Source organism: Drosophila subobscura, chromosome A, assembly GCF_008121235.1.
Source record: "Drosophila subobscura isolate 14011-0131.10 chromosome A, UCBerk_Dsub_1.0, whole genome shotgun sequence".
Taxonomy (NCBI): domain Eukaryota; kingdom Metazoa; phylum Arthropoda; class Insecta; order Diptera; family Drosophilidae; genus Drosophila; species Drosophila subobscura.
This window is the reverse complement of record NC_048530.1, coordinates 5676797-5702651: the sequence shown is the minus strand read 5'-3', so window position 1 is coordinate 5702651 and position 25855 is coordinate 5676797. Positions and strand designations below refer to the sequence as shown.

Here is a 25855-nt window from a genome sequence, read left to right as displayed (position 1 = left end):
ATTGAAGAGAGCCAGAAATGAATAAAAATCCAGCAACATAAAAAACAAATAAAACCAGCGACAAATCACTTGAAGGATCTTTGATGGCGGCCCGGGTAGGAGTAGGGGCAGGCGGTCCCTGAAGTCATCCAAGCCTCCTCACTAATTAGTTTACAGATGGAGCGGGGAAAGCGGAAGCCGCAAGAAATAAAATCAAATTGAAATGCAAAAGAAAAAGGAAAAAAAGAATAACAAAGGAATACCCTTGCAGAGTGAAATTTAATTGTGAAGTTGTTGTAAATAAATACAAGAAATAGAGACAAATATTTATCATAAGCATGCCCAATACTAGATTACAAATAAATCGAATAGTAATTGTGTTGTAGGTTTGATTGAGGTTTTCATTGAGAATATAAAATATCTAAAAAAAACTCTCGGCTATTAAAATAACATTAACTCGTGGAAAACTCAAATAAACAAATAAAAAGCAACTAAGAGTGAAGGGACAGCTCCTACCACAATTAGAACTGGAGATCTTATCCAAATGATGATTACATTTCGAGTGTAACCCCATGCTCGACGAAATTACTGGGGAAAATGCTTGGCAAAGTTCAAGTAAAAAATTGGAATATACTTACTCTGGTTAGGGCATGATAAAGCAATGACAGATGACAGATGATGGCTGGAGCAGACAGACAGCTAAGCAAGGAGAGTGCAACACAGTTCTATTCGCATGTTTAGTATTTAAGACATTTATCTCGCTCTCTCTCTCTCTCCCTCTCTCTCTCAAAGTGCTGAGGGAAAATGAAGAATGCAGCGAGCTGGCAATTTAGTTTAGTTTTTACCCCGCGCCAACCCGTACTCGCACTTTGAAATATAAGGAAATTCTTGTATTCTTTCTGCTTGTGTTTCTGTTGCTTTGCTGCCTGCCTGCTTTTGGCTGTTTTTACAAATTGAAAAACTAAATTAGGCGCACAAAAACGTGGGAGATGGCATGGAAATTCAATTCGCTTAAAACCGCACACAACCCGAAAAGACTTCTCGCCACATTTCTGCTTTAATTGAATTAACGAAGATGAAAGACTTGTGAAGCAAGTGTTTAATTTATATGGTTTAGATCTCTGAAGCTTTGTGTTTGAATTTCATTCAAGTCTACAAAACTATGACAACTGTTGAAGAAATATATTTGGATTATTTTCATGCCCGTGAAAGAAAATCTAGAGCCTTAAACAGCAACAGCAACAGCAACAGCCCATGACCATGCCAGCTCCCCACTCATTGTAGTCAACATTTGCATATCCCTGTGGGAACGTACATGTTTTAATTATGTGGATAAATCCATTAGGGAATTTAGCTAGTAGCTAAATGTTAATTATATTCCATTCGCAACTTCAAGCTGATCAAAAGCTCCCTCAAAAGCACATTTCCTGTGCTCTTCCTTGGGGATATGAGCCCTAGACACTGCTATTTCTACTAAAATGGGAGTTACATATGTATGTACATGTACATAACGTATTTTATGTAAAGCTGCAATTTGTAAAACTAAATGTAAAACTACATTTAATGACTCTCTCAAAAACATTTGTACTACACTCTCCCTGTTCCTATAGCTTTGGTAGCCAAAATATATTCGATCTGCGATCAAGTTTTCTGCTAGGCACATTAAATACTCACTCACCTCTTCGGGGGAGATTTTCTCTCTCTTTCTCGCAGTTTTTCTAATAATTTTATTTGTAGTTTTTTTTGTTGCAATTCAAATGTTTTAACAGCTAACCGAGAAACATTTAGTGCGCGTCACAAAAGATCACATGAGAAAAAAACAACAGCAAAAATTGTTTGACATGTTTAAAACCGTTACACACGGGGGCGATTTGAAAGCACTTCTACCGTTATGGCGGGTATTCACTCGCTCTTGCTTGGTCGTTTCGCGTGCTCTGGTTGGTCCTGTTGTGTGGTGCGCAGCTTGCGCCGTTGGCAAGCGAACGCTGGCGTTGTCAATGCTGAACTGTTGGCTGCTACTTGTGGCATTCATCGTCCTCTGGATGCCAACGCAAAAAATAAGAAGAGCAGAACAAAAAAGAAAAACAACCGAACACACGCATGAAAGAGGCGCCACAGCAGCAGGCAGCAGGCAGCAGCAGCAACAGAGGCGCCACACGAGCAACAATGTGGATGTCGTGCCGTGGTCGTGTCATCTCGTTTCCCCTCCCTCTTTGGGTGGGTGGCCAGTTCATTTCGTTGGATTCACTGGCGAATTCGCCTGCCTCTGCAAAATTCGTCTGCTGGGTAATGAAAAAGCACAAGCACAAGCACAAGCAACCGCTCCTCTCTTAGAGCCGAGTCTGACTCTCTCTCTCTCTCTCTCTCGCTGCAAACAAAATGCCGGCTTCAAACCGGGAGCGTAAGACTAACAGCTGTTCCCTTTGGCTCTCTTTGCTTTACCGGTGCATTGGCAAGGTCCAAAGAGCGTAAGGTGATGCAAAAGTTTGGTGAATAAATTCAGAACCAAACCAAGCGAACCAAACTTTTGCAAAACATAATTTTAATTTAATAGTAATTTTCCACTTGTGGCAAGTAATAATTATAATTATAAATCAGAAAATCAACAGAAAAGCGTTGCGGCTACATTTGCACCTCTACCCTGTCCGTATCCGTGTCCCCACACTTTGGCACAGTCCTGTCGAGAAATAGTTAAATATTCTTTATATTGGTTTGGTTTTTTGTTGTTGTTGTTGTATTTTTTAATTAATTCATAATAAAAGTTTCTATTTTTCGGTTTTTGTTTTTGTTTTGTTTGTTTGTATCGACGCTTAGCTAATATATTTATTATTATATATTATATATATGTATATCTACAATAGTTATTAGCATTATCATTAATAAACTGTTTGTATTTTTGTTTGTATTATTTTATTTGTTTTTTTTTTTTTTTTGGGTCATCCCTTCGTCCTTTGTGGATTTGTGTGGTGGTTGTGTGTGTGTGTATTGTGGTGTGGCTCCCTTCGACAAGTTTTTCGATTTTGAAGATTAGAGAAAACCCCCGAATATATTAGTATTCACTTAAGACCGACCGCTGGCAGCGCCGCCCCACCCCTCCTCCCTTTTTAATTGCTTAAATAGCCACAAAAAAAAAAGTAATATAGAAGTGTTTTGTTTATAAATATGTGTATATAGCGGAATATCTATATATTCATTTAGGTGTAAATATAAAGGGTTTTTTGTAGGCTTACGTTTAGGGTTATCCGAAACAATTATACTAAAGAGATAATCATACATAATAATGCGGGAAATTGAAACGGAAAAAAAAATAGTAGTACTACTACATACTTAAGATACGATTCGTAGCATCATAAAAAAGAGTAAACTTAAGTAATTATAAATTTTTGATGGGATGGGTTCCAAGCAATGTATGGGGTGGGGCGACGTGTGTCGCGTGTGTGTGTCTGGATAGTGTGGCGTGTGTGTGTGTATGTGCATGTGTGGGATTTCTAATAACTATAGACAATTTCCATCATTAAATTGTTGAACATCGGGGTAAAACAATTGCACTTATCAAGAGCAATCATCCATATCCTTTAAGCATCCATCAATAACGATCAATCCCCAAAAAACAAACGAAACATCTTTCTCTCTCTCTCTCTCTCTCTCTCTCTCTCTCTGTGTCTCTCTCTCTCTATATCTCTGGGATATTGCATTTGAAATAAATATTAATCATTTGCTTAATCAGTTTGGTCAAAGCTGAACCGAACAGCTTGGTGTTTTCTTTGTTATTTTTGTTTTGTTCTTTTCTGTTTTGGGTTTATATAGGAGAAACATAAAAGTGTTTCCCCCCCGTTGCGTTCCTCAAGCTGTTCTACAAAATTACTTGGAGGAGAAGCAGAGAGAACAGGCCCTAGTTGTTTTATGTAGTTCTCGCCTCTCTAATGTGAATCTTTTATTTTGTTTTGTTTTCCTGCTAACGAAGGCTGAAAGCGTGTGAAGGATTCGACTTGTTAGACTTGACTCGCATTTTGGTTTTGTATGTCCACCATTATTATGTTCATATGTACCATATATGTACGTATATATAGTAGATGCTGTGTTTCTTCTTTTTACATATACAATCTTTATATACTCTATATATATAGTTATATATAATTTGTATATAGTTTAATTTTTTGCTTTTTATTGTAGTTGAGTATACTATGTTGACATTTGTTGGTGTTCGGTTTCTGATTTGTTTTTGTTTTTGTTGTTGTTGTTGTTGTTGGTGTTCTTGTGTCTTCGATCTAATTCGATTTCGAGGCTATATCTCTATTGCTTCTTGATTGGGTTTCGATTTGTATATTGCATATTTAAGTCCTCTTACTTCATTTTTATTAGTTGAGGGTTGGTGTTTGTTGGTGATTCCTATTGAGTTTCTTCTCTTCCGCTCTCTTGCTTCATTGTTTGTTTAATTAAATATTTAATTTACGTTTTCTTGCTAATTATAAATTATATTTTAGTTTTTTTTTTTTTTGTTGCAGTTGGTTTTCTTTATCTTGTTGTTGAACAGCTTCTTGTTTTCTTCTTGTTGTTGAACAGCTTGTTTTTGTTGTTGTTATCTTGTGGTGGAACATTTCTTGTCTCGTTGCTGTAGAGTTTCTTGCGCTGCAGCCGCGAGTTTTAAAACTTTGCCTTCATTGTGCCGCTGCCACCCCACAGCAGAGAGAGCACATGAGGGTTCTCTCGCGGATCACAGGAGAGCATCCGTTGTGTGGTTTTTGCTTTTAGGGCTGGCGGATGATGCGTCGCCTTGTGGGTAGAGTAGAGTCGAATCGAGTCGAGTAGAGGAGCAAAACAGCAGGATGCACGTGTGTGTGTGAGTATGGTGTTATTGGTGGCCGCGTGCCCCCACTCGCAATCACCATCATGGTCCCCACATCATCGTCAAAATGCGAGATGGAGAAGGCAATTCAATGCAGCTGGGTGGGGTTCTGGGCGTATCATCAACACATCATCGCAATCATCATCAGCTGCGCCAGAATATGCTCTTTTTGAGCCTGACAGACAGCTTGCGATGCACGCGCAGCCTAACCTGCTCCTGATCCTAAGTATCGTCTGACATGAACGCGTTCTGAGTCTTCGACTCCTCAATTCGGCGAATTTGCTGGCGCAAATACATGATTCTGTAAAGTAAATAAGACCAAACGGATATAGTTTATAGATTATACTTTGACTTAGGCTTAGGGCACTCACTTCTGTTCCTGGAGTGTGGCGTTGATCTCAGTGCTGCGCACTAGACTCCGGGCGCATTTCAGTTCCGCGCAAATTCTCGTGCAGGTAATATCCCCAAACAGATGCGTGTCCTCGCAGCATTTTTGCGCCTGCAACAAGGTACCAGGATTAATGTCAAATGTTCAACCAGAAACGTGGCGATGGGCAACGGGGACGGGAGAGCGGGGTGTTAGATCAAATAATTGGGAGGAATCAAATCAAAATAGAAATATGTTCATGTGTTATTGTACGACCATATCCTACCTCAAAGCTTACCTGACGCTCCAGTATCTCAGCCTGCCAATTGGTCACATGCGCAATCAAATCAGCGCGAAAGTATTTGGCCAACTTTGGCGATATCTCCGGCCCTCGAAGATTTGCCGCCTGAACTGAAGAGCCCACACAGCTCTGCAATGAGCTAAGTGCGCCCGATGCCCCATCCACTACGGACCGAACCGAGAGGGATTAATTAGTTGGGGAACCATTAGGAGGAATCAATTATGCAAAGACTTACACTTTCGCTGCTGTTGGGCCTGTTGCGCCGCCTGCTGTTGCTGCTGGACTGATGCCTGTGCGACTGCAAGGGCTGCCGCTGCCATTGTGGCGGCCATTGCCACCTGTTGCTGCTGCTGTTGCTGTTCTAAAGCTGAGCTTAAATCTAATTCCATGGTTGGTGTTGGCGGACCGCCATCCCCAAGAGACATCACCCCCGCCACACTGTTGCTGCCCATTGAGGTGATCACACTGATCCCACTGACGGCACCCAGGCCGGGTACAATATTTTGGCTGCTACCGTTGCCGCCACCGCCTGGTGTTGCCGGTGAGACACCACCATCGACAACAGTCTTGATCGGCCCGTAGGTCGCCTGGCAGGTATATGAATTTCCAATAATGCTGGCGGCATTCACAACCGTTCCGGTGTTCGTAATACCCACAATCGTGGGTATGGGACTCTTGGTATAATTCAGCGGGGGCGACAGATTGTGATGGGGATGCGACATGTACAGAGGGGAATTGATGCTGTTATTGTCCCTGAAAGTGAATATAATTTAAAGAATTATCAGTTGGGTTAGGCATGGAGAAGGGAGGGACAGTTGGAAGACATACCTTAAGCTATTTAAGCTATTGCCGCTGACTGAATTACTGACCGAATTGTAGGCATGACTCACCAACGCATCGGACCCTGATGCATTCACAGATGAATTGTGTTGCCCATGGTCGTGCACGCTCATACCCAAATGCATCTTTTGGCGTCCCTTGCTGCCGCTGCCAGGCGGCAACGGTGCATTTGAGTTTAGGTGATGCTGGTGTTGATGCTGCTGCTGGTGGGGATCCTGATTCGACAGCGTTGGCACAGTCGTCTACAAAAGTCAATTATCAGTTATTCAAAGCAAAGAAAAAGCACATCAAAGGGAAGAACCTACGCTGGAGGTTGAGCCAATGTGGCCAACAACTGAGTTTCTAAGGCTGCTGCTGTTGCTGCTGCTGCTGCTATTGGCAATGCTTGGCGGCACCGAGGAGAGTCCGCTGGTGGGTAGCATGGTGGCACCGGACACGGGTCCCGCGCCTGACCCACTACCGCTGTAGTGCAACGCAGCTGCTGCAGCCGCTGATCCTCCCATTGGCGCTCCGCCAGCTCCCGAGGAGCTGCCAGTATTCGGATGTGAGGCCAGCCGGGGCAATGCATTACCCATGGGTTGATCCATTGTTGCATTGCTGCTATTACCACCACCACCGCTGCCGCCGCCGCCGCCGCCTCCTCCACCGCCACTCATCCCGGTGCCGCCATGCGTGGTGGGGGTGCCGCTCAGGGAGTAGCTGGCCTCTGAGGTGGGCGTCGAATCGCCGCTAATATCCATATCAGCATTCTCGTTATGCCGACCTGTTGTTTGGTCAGAGACTTGCATGAGAAACGTAATCCTGCATTAAGTTTCGGGCTCAAACATACCATCCAAACGTCTCCGATGACTCGGCGGCCCCACATCATCATTGTAGCTCCATCTCAGTCGTGTATTATCCCGCGAAGAATTGGAATGTTTATATGCTGTGCAAAAGAGAGTGCAAAAGACAGAGACAGAGATAATTAATGATAGAAATCCAATAAAGGAATATCTCCCATTTCTGACTTACTCGATCTGCTGAAGCGATCATCGCGATCTCGGTCTCGCTCCTTATCGCGATAGTCCTTCTCCCTATGCTGATCACGGGGCAAATTCCTAGAAAATAAATACGCACTGAAGGAGCGGAGGAAAGGGAGAAAGGGAGATGATGATTACCTTTCTCTGTCCACCCATTCCTTTGGCTTCTCCCACTGAGAGATTTCCGTCTTGCAGTTGTAATAATACATTTTTCCTGCAAAGAGATTCAAAACAGGAGAACACACTTAGCAGGAGGCATCGCAGCTATTATTGCAGCTATCGTTGACACTCACCCGACGAGCTGACATGTTCACTCCAGTCGCCATAACGCGCCGTACGCTCACCCCTGTCGCTGCGATCCCGCTTGTCTGTGTGTACCGAGAGAAGGAACATAAATAAATATAATAATTAAATGTGTTCCAGTCCACTCACCTGCATATTTATCCTTCTTGTACATGTCCCTGTCACGATCAGAGCCACGATCACGCTTGTCGCGGATATCACGCAAATCACGATCTCTCTCCCGATCGCGATCATCAGAGCCGGAACGTTTGTCATTCTCGCGGGAGGAGCATAGTTTGCCGCTGGCACCGCTGCCACCGCCACGACGATCCCTGTCATGATTAGTGCGATACGATTCCGAGTCCCGATCATTGCCACGTCGATCTCTTTTATCTGAATCATAGAAAATAAAACATGAGCAAAGAGTTTGGCAGGGCAAAACTTTAGCCGTAGCCGACTACTACTTACCAGAATATTTATCCTTCTTGTAGACATCACGATCCCGATCGCGCATCTTTTGTATGAAGCTGTAGCGCTCGTTGCTGCCGCCACGGCCACCACCGCCGTTTCCTCCGCCACCACCAGCGCTGCCACTCCCCCGATGATCGTTGCGATCCCGCAAATCGTGTGATCTCGATGAGGGGGAATCAATATCGGGCGATTGAGAGCGATAGCTGTTGCCATTGTTTAGTGGGCCGCCACCGGCGCCGCCATTACCGCTGTTGCTGCCGCCACCGGTGCCGCCACCGCCTCCACCGCCACTGCCACCCGGCGAGAGGTCGCGATCGCGATAATTGGAGGAACGATCACGTTCATAGTCGCGCTTTGAACTGCTGTACTTTGAGCTCTGGATTGGTAGACAGGCGGGGAGGAGCACAAGTGTTGGAGAGAGTAGAAAAAGGACATTGTCATATATAGATTTTTAGTCTGGGTCTCGCTCTGCAATGCTGCGGATGGATGCGGATGCTCTAATGCTCTGCTCTGATGTCTGTTTTTATTTTGTTCAGTTAGTTGGTTAATTATTAATAATCATTAAGTTATGGTTATATGGTTACGGCTGCGGCTTTTCTGCTTGGGGGGACGGGGGCAAGTACTTTCGGTTAGTTGTCAAACAAAATGGTAAAACTAAATTCTACGCAATGGTTTTTAAACTAATGACAAAAATAAGGCTCCTTAATACGGAATGCAAGAGAGAAATGCATCTACTATTATTGCCAATTTGTGTTCTTGTTTTTCTTGTGAGAGAATAAATATAATGCCAATACGCCAATATACATACAAATGTATATAAAACAAAAAGGAAATGAGAGAATATTATATTATGTGTGTGTTTTTTTTGAGCTGTTTTTCGGTTTGCTAATTTTTCCTTTTGGAATTTCGTTCGCACTGCAAAACGAAACGGTAAAAAATAACGGTAACAAACGTAGGAGCGAACGAAACTGGAACGAAGGGAACGTAACGAAATGGTAATCAAAACTCAATTTGCGTTGAAATTATACAAATTCATAAGAATTCTTTGGTTTTTTGGTTAAATATTTTTGATGGGCATTCTGTTTTCTTTTTGTTGTTGCTTGCTTCTTCGGCTGTTGCTGCTTCTTCGTCTTTGACGGCTTCCTTCTTTTTACTTCCTTCTGGCGGTGCTGCTCATCCACTCTCTCCTCTTTCTCTCTCTATCCTCTCTCCGAATCGCTTTTACTTACATCTAGGCGACAGAAGCCAACAGCTGACGTTGACATCGATGTCATTGCTGCTGCTGCGACTGCGCTCTTGCTGCTGCTGCTGCTGCCGCTGCTGCTGCTGCAGTTCGCTGGCGCTGCCACCGAGAGAGACAAATCAACGGCCATGTTGCTGTTGTTGCTGCTGTTGTTGTGGTTGTGGTTGCCGCTGCTGCTGCTGATGCCCCTCATCGATGACTTGCTGCTCCTCCTGCCCAGGGGCCGCCTGATCCTGATCCTCGTCCTGGTCCTCGTCCTAAAGCTGATTAGGATATCAATGTTGTTGGATTTCTTGTATAAACTTTGGATTTTTAAAACCGCAGAGTAAGCTCTGCTTTTCGTCTTGCGGCGCCTTTTCGGCTTCTCCTTTTTGTTTCGCCTTTCCTGTTCGCTTTTCCTTTTGTTTAGTTGCTGTTGTTGTTTTAATCGATTGTTGCTTAAGTTTTTTTTTGTTTTAGGCACGTTTGTGTATATTGTTACTATTTTTTTGATAGTTTTTGTTTGTTTTAAATTTGTAATAGTTCCTATTTTCTTTTTGTTTTGTTAAGGCTACTGATTTGATTAAGATTTGGTTTAGGCAGCGCTTAGTAATTTGTTGTGCATTGTAATTATTGCTTCTAATAGTCGTTTATATACATATACATATATATCAATCTATATATGTATATATTGTATAAATATGTATAAATTTAATAGTTTAATAAATGGAAATATTCAATTTGTAAAATTGTTTAATAATAACTTCTATAGAATATTTATAGGTCTCGGTTTAAAGCATTTTTTTCCGGGCCTTTTGTTTGGGTATATTCCATCTTCTGTTTGATATATTTTTTTCAGATTAATATTTTGCGCAAACTTTTTTTCGTAGGATATTTTTGTTGTATTATTTCGCTTGTTTATTAGTTTACAAATTTGAAGTAAATATATATATTAATATGTATAAATGATTTGGCGTTTTGTTTGGTTGGTTTGCTTTTAGTATTGATGTAGGATATTTTCAAGGCGTTTTTCCAGTTTCGTTAATAATTCTGTGTTTGCTTTTTCGCATACGATATACATTGATTCGTTTCTCAATCGTTTCAATATCAGTTCGGTTGGCTGCAATGCCGCGTGTTCCCAATGGGTTAAAATGAAACGGTTTTTGTCAGTTCTAGAATGGTTGGTGGGGGGAGTATGGGGGGCCTGTGGGTTTCAGAGGTGTCTGTTGCTTTGGGGGTGGAGTGTTTCTTGACATTTGGATGCACGCACACTCACACAGTTACACACACATACAGAAACGTGGGGGATGGGACACACATCAATAAATTAAGGAAATAGAATTTTGGGTTTGTGATGTTTAAAAATCAAACCATTTATCAACGCAACAATTAGATTTTGGTTGGGTAGATGGGTGTTCTTCTACATAAATTGAGATGATAACTGGATGGATTTTGCATTGGCTTTTTGGCTCTATATATACACACACAGATGGCCGCTAAGAAAAACTACTTGTTAACACTATCCTACAAAATGAAACTAAACAAAAACAAAAACTCATGCAAAATAGTCAAGCAACCGAATCTCAAAATACGATGCGAAAAGATACATCAGAGGGCGGGTGGGGCGTGGGTTTTGATTAGTATATTACGAGTTGTACTATTTTTGTTTTCTTTTTCTTTGTAGTTGGTCTTTTGTTTTTTGTTTTCTGTTTTTTTTTTTTTTTATATTTGGACGTTTTTGTTCTTTGGTTTTTAAAGACACGGGAACTGTCTGCTCACCTGGTAGGAAGTGTGACTGGTATGCTTCTCAAAGTACCTGCAGAGTTAAAGGCAAAGAGAAGAAATATATGGATTAGATGATTTAATAAATAAATAAATAAAATAAAAACCACACAAAAACCACTTTATACACTCTTTGTTTTGGGCTGTTACTTTTTTTCGTGTATTTAAAAACGTTTAAAATGCAAACTCAATTAAAAAGAATAACCGAAAATACAAATAAAAGAACAAAAAGTTAAATGGCAAAAGCAAAACTGTAAATGTGGATAGGAATCTCTTTTTCGTTTGCCAGCTGAGCCGGTGCGAGCGAGAGGAAGCTAGCGTGTGGTGAAAATACAAAACACACACGAACAACTGGAGAATGAAGCATAAGCCAAAAACTACAACTAAACGCCACTTTAAAATGAATGAAACTATTCGATGAATGGCCGAAAATCATAAGAATTATGAAATTGATGAATAAACCAAAATATTGCAAAGGCCGGTAAAAGATAGATTAGGGAGGGGGCTGGGGCTGCTACGAGCATAGCCACACAGAACGTAAACAAAAAATATTCAATTATGGGTTTGCCTCTATGCATGAATATGTGTGTGCCTGTGTCTGTGCAAGTTTTCAGCCTGCATGTGCAGATGCGTTTGCCCATGTGTGTGCGAATGAGTGTTTCTGTGTGTGGGTGTAGTGTAATTGGAAATCATACCCATCGTTCATACGCTGCGGTTTTCTAGCATGCATTACCATCAATGCAAAATGTTCGCCAAATACGCTGCTTCTATTGTGATTGTTGTTGTTGGTGGTGCCTCCAATCCTGCTCCAATGCCAGCGTGATGCTCCTCCAGCTGCTGCTGCTGCTGCTACTGCTACACCTGCTCCTGCACTCAGTGTGACAGTGTGGAACCTTTTATGTCGCCAAACTGGGGCTAATTACGGATAGGGTCCGGCCTCTGTCCTTGGGTTCTTCCTTTGGCTTTCCTTGCCTTTTGCTCTGCTGCGCCTGGTGATGTCCTTTGTGGCGGCTAATGTTTCTTTTTCGGGGCTTTTGCCGCCTCCTTCTCACCTGCCAAGGCACACGCTTGTGTTTGTGTGGAATATATATACGTGTGTGTGTACGTTAGTGTGATGGGGGGCTCTCTCAACGCGGGCGTGTGCGTTTGGTTCGCCGTTTAGCAGCCGTTTTTTGGCTTTGCTTGTTGCCTCCTGAAATAACAGAACCAACATCAGCTATTTGTGTGCAATTCCTGTGCAAATTATGAATTTTTTTTGGAAGAATGCATTGCGGCTTGCACTTTTTTCACTGGGATGAAGTGTGCGCTCGCATATGTGTGTGTGTGTGTATGTGTGCGTGTAGTGTCGTTGTCGCTTCTTCGTATTTTTCATCGCTTCTTTGGGGTCGCCTCTGGTTTAATTAGCTTACCGCAATTTGCTTACCGCTCGCATGCACAACGCATTACACGGTGCATTTAGTTGTTAAGAATATAAATTACTTGATAACTCGCCCCCGACTGCTGCGTTTGGCCTCTATACTTGATGATTTTTTTCAATTCTTTTACATTACGCTTTGTGCGGTCTGTTCGTCGGCACGGCTGTGTTGAATTTGACAAATCAGCTCATATACACGTCTCGCTTGCACTCTGGTTCGCCAAGCAGTCATTTGTGCCTGCCAAGCCGATAGCTGTGCGAAAGACAAGGACAAAAGTATGTTTCAACATTTTAGTACTCGTGGTGAACAGCAGATGGCGAAAATAATCCAGCACAGTGTTCAATCGATCACATTGCCAAACATAAATCGGCTCATATTTGCGTTATGAATAAGATATTATCGATGTATTGACATTTTCATTTAATATTTCCAAGCAAATTTTTTAAAAATCCCCAATCTGGCTCTGGACAATTAATAAACTCCATTATGTATAAACCGGATTCTAGCCCCAATTATGTTGCAAAGATAGAAGAATTGCCCGCTCCGAGCTTATAGCATTTACTAATGGTCCCTTCCCTTCACATGCTTTGTGAAATTTTCAGGAAAACAATAGAATTTCGTTTCCTCTTTTGTTGCGCGCGCTTTAACTAATTGCAATGATTTAAATCAACATACATATATGTATCTCTGTTAATAATTTACATACATTTACATACTGAAGTCAGAGCTCCTTTGCTTCCAGAAAGGGTGATTTTAATGGAAAATTCAAATACAAATTTTGTAAAATATAAAGCCATAAGGTATACAATCCAATAAAAAGAAGTATTTATAATAAACAAAATTGATTCTTCAATCGGACTAAATTATTATTTCAGTGGTGAAAGTCTTTGCATGGCTGGTAATATTAAATAGAACATCAAAATAGTGGAATGGCATTTAAGACTACGGTATATTTAAGGTATATTTTGAAGATGCAATGGTATATTTTGGTATATCTACCAGGCCCTGACGGTATATTTTTTCGATAATTTCGCGGTCACGCTGGTCACACTGATGGGATTTGCTCGCGAAATAAAAACGCGTTGATAAGAATAAAAGAATTCCTGAAGATTTTTCAAAGGCATGAGACCGCCGCAACCCAAAAATCTCATCAGCAATCACATATTTCTGACCCACAACAGCGACTACGTTCGCAGCGTAGGGAAGGTGAGTGCACAGAACCCACAAGCATCATGTCCGTGCTCCTCCGCATTCAAACATTTCCTTTCCTGCAGCTATGCGAACGCGCCACACTCCATGACAAGCGAGTGCTGCTCATCACAAGTCGCCTGTACGATCTGTCGAAGGGTCACGATGGCTGGGATGGCCGTCAGTCCGTCGTCAAGGGTCGCATTTCTGTCTGCAAGCTGATTGACATCGAGAGTACGCCGCAACAGCTGCTGGACCTGCATGATGGCTACGAGCCATCGCACGATCTGCCAGATCTCATTGTCTTTGACTTGCACTCCATCATTTCGGAGCTGCTGAAGCGACCCGTGCTGCAGCAGTGCTCCACCGACAAGCTGGTGCGCCACATTGCCAAATGTTCGGCCGCCTTTGCCAATTACCGCGAGCTGGTCTGCAATGAGCGGCTCGGTGGCAAGCCGGTGGATGGCAATGGAGCCAACGGGGTGGACACCATTGTGATAATGTCACAGGAATCCTATCCCATGACACCGGCACAGTTTAAGCTGCTGATGGGCCTCTATTACTGTGGCAACGAATGCTACACCAACTTCTCCCAGCTCTCGGCTCAGATCTCGCTATCCCAAGGCTTAAGCGTTTAAGCGCGCATAGAATGAACACTAAATGTGCCTTAGCTAGTTCCTTATACATGCAACAACAACGAAAAACACTCGCACATATCCCTCAGCAGATGGCAGAGAATACCACAAGGACATTCGAAATACTCGTAGATATTTACCAAGAAAAAACCAAGAAAATTTACAAACATACATGGCATCCATGCAAACTGATTATACAACAAAAAAACACCAACATGAATCGAATCATCGATTTGAGGCCCAAGACTTGAAAACTCTAAATTAAAACATTAAACATTAAACATTACCAAAACAAAAACAAATAAACAATTATGATAAGTGTAATTGCAATATGTATATGTACATAAAAATATATTTAACAACAATTATACGCACATTTGTGCAAATGAATTGCAAATGAATCCTTGGGGAATGTGTGAAGAAAACGTCACACGATTGGCTCCCTTTAACCCACTCAAACCCCCAAATTACATTTAATTGTGTGATACAGTAATACAAATATTACAAATTTATTAACTAATTGAGGCTACAAAAAAAATTGCAATCAATTATAAATAAAAATAAAATATTATTAATTATAAAACAGCTAAAATAAGTTAATAGCTAAATGGAAATCTTATTTCGTTAAGTAATTGCTTGAGAGAAGTTTGTAGCTTAGATGCGAAGGAGATTTGCGATACTTAAAGCTAGAGACACACGCACAAAAAAAAAAAAAAAAAAAAGGAACTCAGAATTGTGTGCATAAAGCCCTGACCCAACCCCAGAGAGACTCCACGCACAGCAAAGACCAGTCGGAGTCGGCTCTTAAATGTAGTCCAGCATGGCGCTGACAATCTCAAAGGCATCCCGAGCTGTTGGCTCAATGGCGCTGCTGGGCAGCAGATAGCCATGGACACCATTGTCTGCCAGCTGGATGGTGTAGCTGAAGGGAATGCCAATCTCGTAGGCGGCAAAGGCATCGGCGCAACCTTTGGAAATGCTTGGAGGATGAGTGAGAGTCCAAAGGGGGCGGATTGCTTGCTTACCGGAACGCTGCTCGATCAGATCGTTGGAGGCATCCACTTTGTAGCGCGATTTGCTGCCCTTTTTGCGCAGGCCGTCGGTGCCCACCATGGCCACGTCCAGGAAGTCATCCAAGCGCTCCGAATTGAATGTGGAATTGGTCTTCACCGGATACGAAACCACTTGGCCATATGCCTGCAGCGAAATGTAGAGCTTGATCTGTGTGCGTTGATCCATGAGAAAATCGGAGACGGCCTTTGTCTCTGGCTCGGAGAAGGGTGCGGGTCCCGCATAGAACTCATTGCACGGCGCCTTGGAGCTGCCACGCTTGCCCCAATGGTAGAGCCAATTCCGATCAAGATCCACGCCGTGGCATACCTTATCCGGGCCGCGTTTCGGTTGCAGCCACGTCATGGCCGAGTCGAGCAGTCCGCCCGGCGTGCGGGCCATGTGCTGGGAGCGCGACTTCTTCCAGAAACGATCATACTCATGGCTAAAGGCATAACCATCCGGATTCAGCACGGGCATAACATACCACGTGGTATTACGTATCAGCTCCAGCTCCTCGTTGCTCTCTAACGTAAGGTGGAAATCAAATGGTTTTGGAATAAGTATTCAAAGTTGCCTTTGCCATAGTCGTATCCTGAAATTCCCCCCAGACAGAAGGCAAAACAAACGTCCCCCGCTCCAGCAATATTAAACGTGTAAAAAAAACTGCTACTGCTGCTGCTGCTGGACAATGACAGAGAAAACCCCTGCCATGATGGACTACAGCTTGGGCATGGCCATGCGCCACCTGTCCACGTCGCTGTGTCCGTGCAGAAAGTGCAGGGAGCGGCGCATGCATCGGGGCAGAGCGCAGGCGGGCAGCGGACGAAGCAGCCCCGAGGAGCGTGAGTACGGCTGCAGGCACACGAGCTTCAGCAGCCTGCCGTTGTGCAGTCTAATGCCTGAGGTGCCGGACGACATTGGCTTCGGTTTCAGAGAGCTCAACTTCAGAGCCACAGAGAGTAGAATCGCTTCCGCCGGCAGCCTAATGATTGGAGGTAGCAGCAGCTTTCTAGGTGGCCGGAGTTTCGTACAGTTTGATGATGTCCTAGCTGCTGGCAACAACAGCAACAACAACAGCAACAACAACAACAACAACAACAACACGCTTCGCGGACCCGTGGGCATTGATTTCTTTAAAAACGAAACCATCAACCTCGCCCTCACCTTACTCATTGAGATTTTTGGCGTACTTGTGTGAGTATTTGCGACACATGTAGATCCGGGATCTTAGATGCCTAAATGCGTCCTTTTTGTAGTTTCTTTGCTGTCTGCACAATCAGCTTCTGGATCACATTGGGCTATTATGTTGTGAAGCTATTGGTGGACTTGAAGAATGCAGACAAGCGCGTGAAGACGGCAGTGGCCATAGTAGTTGGCCTCCTAATGATTGCCTTTCTGGTGACGCTGGTCACGAATCGTGAGGGTGGCTTCTGCTGCCGTGGCAGGAGTCGTGCCAAGGCCAGGAGCAGGTGGAGCCTCAACTGTTGTCCCCGGCTCAGGGGTTTGCTCAATGTCAAAGCAAAGGTTGTGGCAGTGCCGGCATGCCCCAAGCTAAAGCCACCAGCATGTCCAGCATGTCCAGCAGCGTCGCCAAAGACCACCAGCGTCCGCCAGCCAAAGGTGTGCAAACAAAAGGTGAAATCAGTGCCAATCAAGAGCGACAGGAAGCCCATCAAATGCTGGCTGGGCAAATGCAACATCGAGCCAACCTCAGGGCCAACAAAAGCTCGCTACACGGACAAGCAGGTACGAGCCATTTACACAAACTCCAAGCGGTATGCCATACCCTGTGAGATGAAGCAGCCGCCGATGGTGGTTGTCTGGATACGGGAACTAATTGCACGCCTCATGGGCTAATAACAACAGGGATCGCAGGTTTCACGGAAGCAAACGGAACAAATCAAAATTTTTAAGTTTAAATAAACACTAGAATTGGCCACGGAACGAGTGGTTTTAATTATTGGCAGCCAATTTCCTACTGGGCTACGGGCAACCAATATCTCTATCGCTATCCCTTTCTAGCGCTTGTATTTCTAAGCGTGGTGGATAAGTTATTGGTTCTCCCCACAGACCAAGGTGACTTTGCGGAGAAAGACAAGCGCTAGAAAGGGATAGTGATAGAGATATTGATTGACGAAAGAGAGTCTGCAGAGCTGTGTGTGCGCGTGTGCGTGCCGACCAACTACAGTTATAAATGAAATGGTAGAAAATACGCCAAATACTCACTGTTGGTTTTCATCAATCGCAGCAGCTCGGAGATCATCCAGGTGGCCGTGGCTGGTCCAATCCACGCCAGACCATGGGCGCCAGCCTCCACAAAGACGGCATTCGCCTGGCCGGATTTTCGCTTGCGTTTGGGTCTCTTGTAGCCCGAGGATGTGGCATTGGCTGCTGCATTGGCCGCCGATTGCTTGGACTCGATTTTGACAACAATCAGTGGACGACCCTCATAGGAGCGTCCAATGTGGATGAGCTCGACCAGCTGCGGATGCCGCATGCGCATCGTCTCCAGATATTGCACAATCTCGTCGTGTGTGTGATAACGGTTCCAGGTCATGCCAGGCTGTGCAATGGCCATGGGCCTCGGCTTGGAGGGTCGCTTCGTGGCGATGGGTGTCGTGTGCAGATAGTCCTCCTTCGACTGCTCATAGGCAATGGCCTTGCCCACATCAAAGATGAGCACCTCATGGGCAATGCCCTCGTAGTTGAGTGTGCCCTGGAAATCCACGAGCATTTTTTGCGGCACCAGGACATCGGTGAGACCTCTGGCATGGGAATTTGTAAGCGATTTGGAAGAGCCTGACAGCCTGACAACTCACCTGAGACTGGGACCCTTCAGCCAGTGCATCTTCACGCCATCCTCGCCCTTCTTGAACTCCTCCAGTGCTCGCACTTGTGCCTCATCCTGCGGCTTCAAGCGCCATATCTGATACTTATCATAGCTTATCCTGCGCGGCATATCCGGCTTCTCGGTGGTCGTCGTTGTCGTTGTCGTCCCCTTGGTCGTTGTCATTCTGGTGACCAGCGCCTGCAGCAAAGGATTCGCTGTCGTTGTGCCCGTGGAGTTCACTATGTGATGGGCGAGTATGCCAATCCAGTTTTGTGGATTCCTCAACGGATCCACAATTGTCAATATGGGCACCTGGGCGGCAGCCTGAGCCGACGGTTGGCTGGTTGTCGTCGACGTCGTCGTTGATGTCGTGCTGCGTCGGCGCACTTTCCTCTTGGGCTTAGCGTCGAACCAGCTATAAAACCATTCTAAAAAGAGAGGGCAAGAGGCAAAGAGGGGGAGTGCAGAAAGCGTGACACAAAAATTGAGTCAGAATAAACTCCCACATGCAGCCACCATTTGAGGGTCGTCGTTCTACCTATTGATTCTCATGGTGGGTCTACCTTCTCGGATACCCACTCGTGCTTTTGGGATGCATTAGGTCTCATTTTTATTAGGGGGAAAGTGGCTATCAAATTGTAGCAGGAGGTTTTCCTCATAGTGCTCGAATTGGATTTACCGAGTCTATGTCTGTCCGCCTGTCTGTCCGTCCGTCTTATTTGACGCCTCTTTCTCAGAGACCATAGGAGCTACAGTCACCAAATTTTGCATCCAGATTTGCAGATGGCCAATACTCACTGTCATAGTCATCTTCATCGGCATCGGTGGGCGTTGTGGTTGTTGTCGTTTTGCCAAGGCCAAACCATGACTCCAGCCAACTCGCTGGCTCCTGGGTGGGTGCCGGCACTGGCAGCACTGTGGTTGTGCTGGTGGTGGTGCTGCCAATCTTCTTGGTGCGTCGTCCCGGACCAAACCAAGAGCTAAACCAACTGCCCAGGCCGCTGCTGCCGTCCTCCTCCTCCTCCTCGTCATCATCTTCCTCGTCTGCGGACTGGGCATAGGCCTCGTTGCTGTGTGCGCTGTGATAGAGCGTGTAGCTGGGAAATGTTGGGTAGTGTGTGGGCTGCACCTTGTGATCCTCCTCGTCCTCCTCGTCGGTGGACGATGACGATGGACTGCCGAAGCCAAAGTCCATCAGGCGGGACATGGCCACTTGCACGGGATAGAAAATCATGCGAAAAAATCCACCAATGCCGCCAGAATCATCATCATCGTAGTCATCCTCCTCCGATGAGGATGCCGAGGCCGGCGGTCGTCTCCGTATGCGTATGCGCTTCTTCTTTTTGGCCATGCTGTTCTTTGTGCTGGACAACTGCTCCTCCTCCACATCAGTGCTGGAGGGTGCGAGCGTTGTCTCCACCCCCGACTCTGACTCTTCCATGGCCCCAAAGTCGGCGCCCTCCTCCGCCGAGCTGCTGTCCTCCTTGGGATCTTCGGGGCTGCTACTGCTGGTTGCCGGCTCCTTTTCATGGCCAGCATCCTCATCCTCATAGTAGTACGCATCCTCCTCCTCCTCCCCATCGGCGTCATCGTCATCATCATCGTAGTCCCCGCCAGACATCAGCTCGAATATATCAAAAGCTGAGCCCTTCTCTGCCTTTGCCTTGGGCTTTGTCTTTGCCTTTGACCTTTTCTTTTTCTTTATTTTGATTTTGCCCTGATCCGGCAGAGAATGACTCTCCTTGGCTGCCCCACTATGATTCCTGTGCAGCAGATGGACAGCGTGTGGCAGGTGCAACACTCCAGGCCCCGCCGCCGCTTCAGGTCCCACCTGTGGTTTGGTTTGCGGCTTTGGCTGAGCTTTGCTTTTGCTTTTGCTGTTGCTGCTGCCCTTGGGTCGCCTTGGCCTTGGGCTGCCAGACCCTCCACCTCTTCTACGACTTCTGGCTGTTCCCGCTCCAACTCTGAAGGCTGTGGCTGCTCGCTTGACTGCTGCTCCTAGTGGAGAGCTTTCGAGGGTGGATGCTGCTGCTCCTCCTCCTTCTTCTGCTGCCGTTCCTCCGCTTGCCACAGCTTCTGCTGCCCGACGATGTCTCACATGTAGCTGGGGCCGAGCATAATGCTCCCGAAATCCCTGATTCAATCCAAATGAATGCTGGCTGAAAATATTGCCAACCGTTGATGTGGTGGCCAGCGGCATGTGCGGCTTCTCCAGCTGCGTGGAACCAGGTGGTGGACTCGTTGTTGTTGTTGTTGTGCTGCTGCTGCTGCTGCCTGCCGGCCTCTTGCCCAGTATAATGAGTGGCGGACCTGGGTGTCCTGTTGCCGCTGTTGTGCTGTTGCCGCGCCGCTTGTGTCCAGGCCGACGTTTGATTGTCTTCACAGGAGCTGGCTTCTTCTTCTTGCGCTTCTTTCGCTTTATGTTGGATACTTTGGGTCTCCTTGTTGTGCTGGTGCTGGTGCTGGTGGTGGTGCTGCTGCTGCTCGCTTTGTGGTGCAGCTTGAATACCTGATCATTGATGGTGGTTATGGGCCCACTGGTTACCATCACCGGCGGCGGTCGATGCTGTGGCTTTGGCAGCTTATTGCTGGCTCCAGCCTGTGACTTTTTTGGCTTCTGCAGGCGTATGATCTGTGGCCGTGCCGTCACACCGCCTTGTCCTTGTTGTCCCTGGGCATTCGGCTTTAGGTTCGGCGTGGAGAGCACAGTGCCTGGGGGCATCGCTAGCTGCTGGCATTGCTCCTCGTACCTTTGCCGCATTGCCTGCAGATCCGCATCGTACTGTGCCTTGGTCACATAAATGGCTATGGAGCCATCGCCGCCCCCGTTGCCGCCGTTGTTGCTGCTGTCATTGCGGGATTGTGATCCCTCTCCCACTTGGCTGATGGCATAGACAATGCCTGTCGCTGGATTGGAGAAGAAGATGGGAAAACTTGATGGGGAGGAGCCATTCGCTGGACTTGGCTGCGGTCTGGGCTGCTTAATCTCCAGCAGCTGACTCTGCACATGCATCAGGTCTGGTTCTGGCTGCACACTGCTGGGATTTGCCTCCTGCTCCACGGACTCCTCGAACACATATGGCTGCTGCTGCTGCTGCTGCTGGTGAGGATTATCCTCTTGCTGCTCCTGCTCCTGGCTAAACAATTGAAAATGCAATTCTGGTGGCTCGAAACGTATCGAGGTCTCTGCATGCTGATAGCGCGGCACAAAGCGTTGCTCCAAGCGATGCCGATCGCGATGCCACAAGCTGTCGTATTCCTCGGCACTGGGATGGTAGCCAAAGTCATAGGCCAGGCACAGCCAGAGGTTGGCCAAGAGCAGCTTGACCACCATGTGACCACCATTACGGCCACTATATGCCATCACTCTCTCTCTCTCTCTCTCTCTCTCTCTCACTCACTCTCTTTTCCGCGCGCGTTCGTCTCACACACTTTGAAGGCCGGGAAGTTCTCTTCGAGGCGTGCGCGACCGTTTGGCTGCGAGTCTGTTTAATAAATGAAACAACGCAACGGCGGCCCAGCCACAGCGACCCAACTTAACCGGCAGGCCCCAGCCCCCAGCCGCCAGCCACAGTCCAAGTCCAAGTCCCGAACGACTCTCAACCGGAGAAAGCCCCCTCCATTTGGCCATTCTTAAGCTCCCCCTCCATCCGCCTTCGGCCAACCACCCATGCCACCCATCCCGTGCATGAGTTTCGGCTGCTTGGCTTTTGGCCCCAGTCGTAACGTTTCAGTGAAGATGATGGCACCGCTGCCATCTACATCTTCCACCATCCACGTTCCACCTTCCACGTTCCACCTTCCCTACCATAGCGCACACCGCACGCGGGACGCGACTACCTCTCTCTCTCTCTCCCTCCCTCTTCGTCTTTGAATGCAGACGACGACCTGTCGAATGTTCTCGCGGGGGAGTTGGCGAAGCAGGGAGTGAAAGGAGGGCCACTTAATGCCGCTTAACTGGCCTTGCGACAGTTATCGAAGCATTGCAAATTGCCGATCTAATCATAGATGACAAAGTTGCTGTTGTCTAACGACAATGGCACAGGCACAGTGGCACACAAACTGCTCGAAATGGTTATGGAAAAACAATTAAGAGTTTTCTAGAAATATTTTTTGTAAATTTATTGTTATTTCATCATTGTAGAGCTATTAAAATAAAGTTGCATTGTTTCATATTTCATTGCAACTTGAGAAATTGTATGGAATTTTCGATAAATATTTTCAGATTTGATCAATTTGAATTTATTTTATTATTATTTTTCATATATGTACATATGTATGTATATTTATTTATTTAGCATATTACTATTATTTTGTATTCTTATATTTATTTTATTTATTAAGTTATTTATTATATATGCGAATATTTGCTACTTGGTTTTTGTTTCTTCTGTTTTTAATTCCCTATTCCAGCAATTTTCCCCAAGGTGCAGCCGCTCTCTGTAAGCCCAAGAGTACCAAGTGCCAGAGTATCTAAGTATAAGCCTAAGATTGAGATTGAGATTGAGATTGAGCTTGAGTGCTTCCTGGGAAGGGGAATGGTTCGAACTTACTCGCATGGCAACACGCATGGCTCCCAGTATATCGCGGCAAATCGGCCCGTGAGGAACTCGGTCAGGTCATTTGATTGTGGCAAGTGGTGTGGGGGCTGTGGCAGTGTGTCCCACTTAGGCGACACAACTCTGTGCTGCCTTTTTGGTGGCAGGATGATGATGATGTTGCCGCTGCCGCTGCTGCTGGAAGCCACCAACAGGTCGGACTTGTCCAAGTCCCAGTAACGCTCCCATTCCCCTTTCACACACAAAGAGAGAGAGAGAGAGAGAGAGGGAGAAATGCAATGCTATGACGACAACTCCAAGCTGATCAGAGATCATCAGCAGATGATTCACATGGGTTTTGCAGCAGACTGTGGAGTGGAGTGGCGTTCCGTGGGAATGGAATGACGACGACTGGGAGTGGACAGCCAGTGGGGAATGAAAGCGAATCTATTCGATCGAATGAGTTCAATGCAAATACAATTTTAATTAATTGAATCGGAATGACTGTACAGTAGAGATTGCAGGGATTCTTTAAAGTCACTTTAAGTAATTTTAAATGAATGAAAGAATGCCTCTTTGGTATCTGCGTCGAAAGATCCAGAAACAAAACCAAGATCCCATATCTTTCACTTTCTATGCATTCTGCAATTAAACATGAATTTTGCGGCCCATTTTTGTTTTTTTTTTTTTTTTTTTTTTTGTTCACTTTCCCCGAAGGCTGTGTGACCCGCCCTCCGCTTAATGTTAAAGTTACAATAAAAATATTTAAAAGAAGACAGAAAAAGGTTACGCTTTAGTGCCAAACTTTAAATACACTTTCGATTGGGGGTTGCCCTTCAACTGAATATTCGAATGTTTTTGAAGAAATCTTTAAATTGCAAAAACTAAAATAAGCTAAATAAAATTTCCAGTGCTGCCATAGATATAGGTTACTATATCGGAAGACCGATTCTTGTGTCAAAATAATACAATCTGATCCAGGCACTCAGTGAAAAATTGCTTACTAAGAATAAACATACCAAAATTTAAATAAAATATATTCTGTGCTTATATAAAAACCATTTTTAATTAATTATAATTAGATTTACTCTAAAAAAGTGGATTTAATTAAATAAATAAATATAATTTAATTGAAATAAATGTTATATATTACATTTGTAGAAAATGTTTTTAAGCTAAACAAAAACCAATTTACTTACATCTCAATTATATTTATTTTAAGCAAAGAAATATATTTTATTGAAATAATTTTCATATTAATGGTACAATTTTGAGTGAAAAAATGTTCTTCTTACAAACTATAATCTGTATCTATAAATTTGTAAGTCCAAATTTAAATACTCAAAGCTCAGGGTTGCTTCTTATTCGATAATACCCACACGGGGAAAGGGTAACGAAATATCAGGTAAAGCACAGCACAGAAGCATACTGTCACCGGTAATTGCAACTACTAAGACAATACTAAAAAAAAAAACAATGGCAATTTGTTGTCTTTATGCGGTTGCTGTTGTTTTACTGTACTTACTGGAGCATTACTAAAAAACGTTTAACGTTCCACCAGCCAACGGCAATTGACAGACGAGACGCCCCATACGGCACCGGGGGGTTTGACATTTAATAACAATAATCTCGAGAATAAGATTTACAACAAACAAAAAAAAAGAAGAAAAAAAGTATAAAAAAAAAACCATTTTAATTGCGAGTTTTCTTTTTGGTCGGTCTCTCGTCTATGATCTAAACAGAAGCCAAGCATGTCAGACATGCTCTTACATGCATACATATGTACATATATGTATTTATGTACATATGTACATTTATTGTATTTAAAATATACAAATCTCTACATACAGCAGGCCAAGAAGATGAGGCACACATGTACCTGTTTTTTTTGGGCAAGTCAAGAAGTTAGTTCCAGGCCACCGGCCACATAACTTTTATTCGACTTTGAAAGCGAAAGTCCAGCAGATTTGATATTTAGAACAATTTGCTTATCTCCCAAATCGAATTGTACATCAAAAGGTAGCCTTTGGATATTTCATTGTTGTTTTTAGAGCTACGTCAAGTGAAACCCCAAGCTAAGGACATAAATAGGGCTTGAAAGACGGTAGAGTCTACCCCTGTACGGGTATTTCCAGGTGCAGAATGTGAGCTTTTTGCTTCTGCCTATAGAGATCTGGAGGCTCATATGAAACTGGCCATAATTGAGATTGAGAAGCGTAAAGCGTAATCCTTGCTGTCCCAAATTACGGTTCGCTTTACACTTGTTCTTCCCCTCAAATGCAATTTTTCTTATTTTCAAATCTAATAAAAATATTCGTCTCGTGACAGTGGAAAATTTCCACGCGTTTTGGTACTATAATTAGCAAATATGAAATGTGTGTGGTTTGCGGTTCTTTAATAAGACTAAACAAAAAAAAAAAAAAAAAAAAAAAAAAAAAAACAACAATGAGAAATTGAAAATTGAAAAATTCAAAATAGAATGATCCACGCTAAAAAGATAGATTGAATGATACAAATGTTTTGCAAGATCATAATTTTATATGATGGCAGTTCATTGAGGATCAAATCCATTAGCAGCAGTTCAACGACATTTAATGAAAATTCCTCAACACACATTTTCTTCATTCAGCATTTCACATTTTTATATAAATGTATATGAATATCATCTGGTGTTTTGACAGAATGACAAAGAGCTCGAAAATGTGAGAAGAAAATAACGAAAAGTACGATATAGACGAATAGATATAGACAGACAGACAGAATAGATCGACGCACGTTCCGACTCGTTGGCTGCCTGACCCAAAATTCGGTCTTGGCAAGGGCAATCAGCATTTTGTGTTAGGCCGAAAATAAATGAAAATATTATCCTCCCTCCTTGACTCGCTGAAAATTAATGTTTTCAATCATCGAAATTGTGCAAAATCACGGTACAACGTTCGATTCCAATTCACACAGAACCTAAAGCGAGGTATATTTAGTATTAACTTACGTACACACTTTCGTAGTCCCCCACATATTAATCCATCTATTTTCTGTTCTCTTCTCAAGGTCAGGCCCGCCCCCACCTCCAGGGTCAGCATCATCCAT

General features: G+C 44.4%; 4 protein-coding genes across 12 annotated transcripts; 2 read left to right on the top strand and 2 right to left on the bottom strand.

The window, feature by feature from the left end:
- Positions 1 to 3755: 3755 nt before the first annotated feature.
- LOC117901080 (WW domain-containing adapter protein with coiled-coil homolog) lies at positions 3756 to 20481 on the bottom strand. Of its 9 annotated transcripts, none has more exons than XM_034811746.1 (15): positions 20472 to 20481; positions 11805 to 11897; positions 11107 to 11143; positions 8103 to 8481; positions 7785 to 8027; positions 7646 to 7720; positions 7491 to 7566; positions 7345 to 7430; positions 7163 to 7258; positions 6639 to 7096; positions 6322 to 6575; positions 5729 to 6246; positions 5479 to 5657; positions 5197 to 5324; positions 3756 to 5126 (listed from the first exon to the last, which is right to left on the bottom strand). In XM_034811746.1, exons 2-15 carry the CDS (start codon positions 11843 to 11845, stop codon positions 5048 to 5050), a joined length of 2649 nt encoding a protein of 882 aa, XP_034667637.1. In that variant the 5' UTR covers positions 11846 to 11897; positions 20472 to 20481; the 3' UTR covers positions 3756 to 5047. The 9 variants fall into 9 exon arrangements, with proteins under 9 accessions (XP_034667637.1, XP_034667629.1, XP_034667613.1 ...); XM_034811738.1 differs by lacking the exon at positions 20472 to 20481 and adding an exon at positions 12589 to 12721 and having other exon boundaries at positions 11805 to 12301; XM_034811722.1 differs by lacking the exon at positions 20472 to 20481 and adding an exon at positions 12519 to 12704 and having other exon boundaries at positions 11805 to 12301.
- On the top strand, positions 13568 to 14547 carry LOC117901216. The gene is made up of 2 exons (XM_034811886.1): positions 13568 to 13730; positions 13799 to 14547. The coding sequence occupies exons 1-2, from the start codon at positions 13647 to 13649 to the stop codon at positions 14348 to 14350; spliced, it is 636 nt and encodes a 211-aa protein (XP_034667777.1). The 5' UTR covers positions 13568 to 13646; the 3' UTR covers positions 14351 to 14547.
- Positions 14999 to 21581, bottom strand: LOC117894137. Its single transcript, XM_034801035.1, has 6 exons — positions 20329 to 21581; positions 19029 to 20061; positions 18220 to 18658; positions 17627 to 18165; positions 15373 to 15924; positions 14999 to 15315 (listed from the first exon to the last, which is right to left on the bottom strand). Exons 1-6 carry the CDS (start codon positions 21562 to 21564, stop codon positions 15152 to 15154), a joined length of 3963 nt encoding a protein of 1320 aa, XP_034656926.1. The 5' UTR covers positions 21565 to 21581; the 3' UTR covers positions 14999 to 15151.
- On the top strand, positions 16003 to 17314 carry LOC117901186. The gene is made up of 2 exons (XM_034811843.1): positions 16003 to 16594; positions 16657 to 17314. Exons 1-2 carry the CDS (start codon positions 16089 to 16091, stop codon positions 17255 to 17257), a joined length of 1107 nt encoding a protein of 368 aa, XP_034667734.1. The 5' UTR covers positions 16003 to 16088; the 3' UTR covers positions 17258 to 17314.
- Positions 21582 to 25855: the final 4274 nt, after the last annotated feature.

What these genes read in the sequence shown, in the direction of transcription:
- LOC117901080 (XM_034811706.1), bottom strand. Translation starts at nt 9,541, where the DNA reads ATGAGGGGCATCAGCAGCAGCAGCGGCAACCACAACCACAACAACAGC. An exon ending in GGCCCAACAGCAGCGAAAGT is followed by an intron (nt 5,658 to 5,728) that starts GTAAGTCTTTGC and finishes TTCGGTCCGTAG; the next exon opens with TGGATGGGGCATCGGGCGCA. An exon ending in AGCGTCAGGTAAGCTTTGAG is followed by an intron (nt 5,325 to 5,478) that starts GTAGGATATGGT and finishes ACCTTGTTGCAG; the next exon opens with GCGCAAAAATGCTGCGAGGA.
- LOC117901216 (XM_034811886.1), top strand. Translation starts at nt 13,647, where the DNA reads ATGAGACCGCCGCAACCCAAAAATCTCATCAGCAATCACATATTTCTG. An exon ending in ACGTTCGCAGCGTAGGGAAG is followed by an intron (nt 13,731 to 13,798) that starts GTGAGTGCACAG and finishes CCTTTCCTGCAG; the next exon opens with CTATGCGAACGCGCCACACT.
- LOC117901186 (XM_034811843.1), top strand. Translation starts at nt 16,089, where the DNA reads ATGACAGAGAAAACCCCTGCCATGATGGACTACAGCTTGGGCATGGCC. An exon ending in GAGATTTTTGGCGTACTTGT is followed by an intron (nt 16,595 to 16,656) that starts GTGAGTATTTGC and finishes TCCTTTTTGTAG; the next exon opens with TTTCTTTGCTGTCTGCACAA.
- LOC117894137 (XM_034801035.1), bottom strand. Translation starts at nt 21,564, where the DNA reads ATGGTGGTCAAGCTGCTCTTGGCCAACCTCTGGCTGTGCCTGGCCTAT. An exon ending in CTGAAGGGTCCCAGTCTCAG is followed by an intron (nt 18,166 to 18,219) that starts GTGAGTTGTCAG and finishes TTCCCATGCCAG; the next exon opens with AGGTCTCACCGATGTCCTGG. An exon ending in GCGATTGATGAAAACCAACA is followed by an intron (nt 15,925 to 17,626) that starts GTGAGTATTTGG and finishes ACCTTACGTTAG; the next exon opens with AGAGCAACGAGGAGCTGGAG.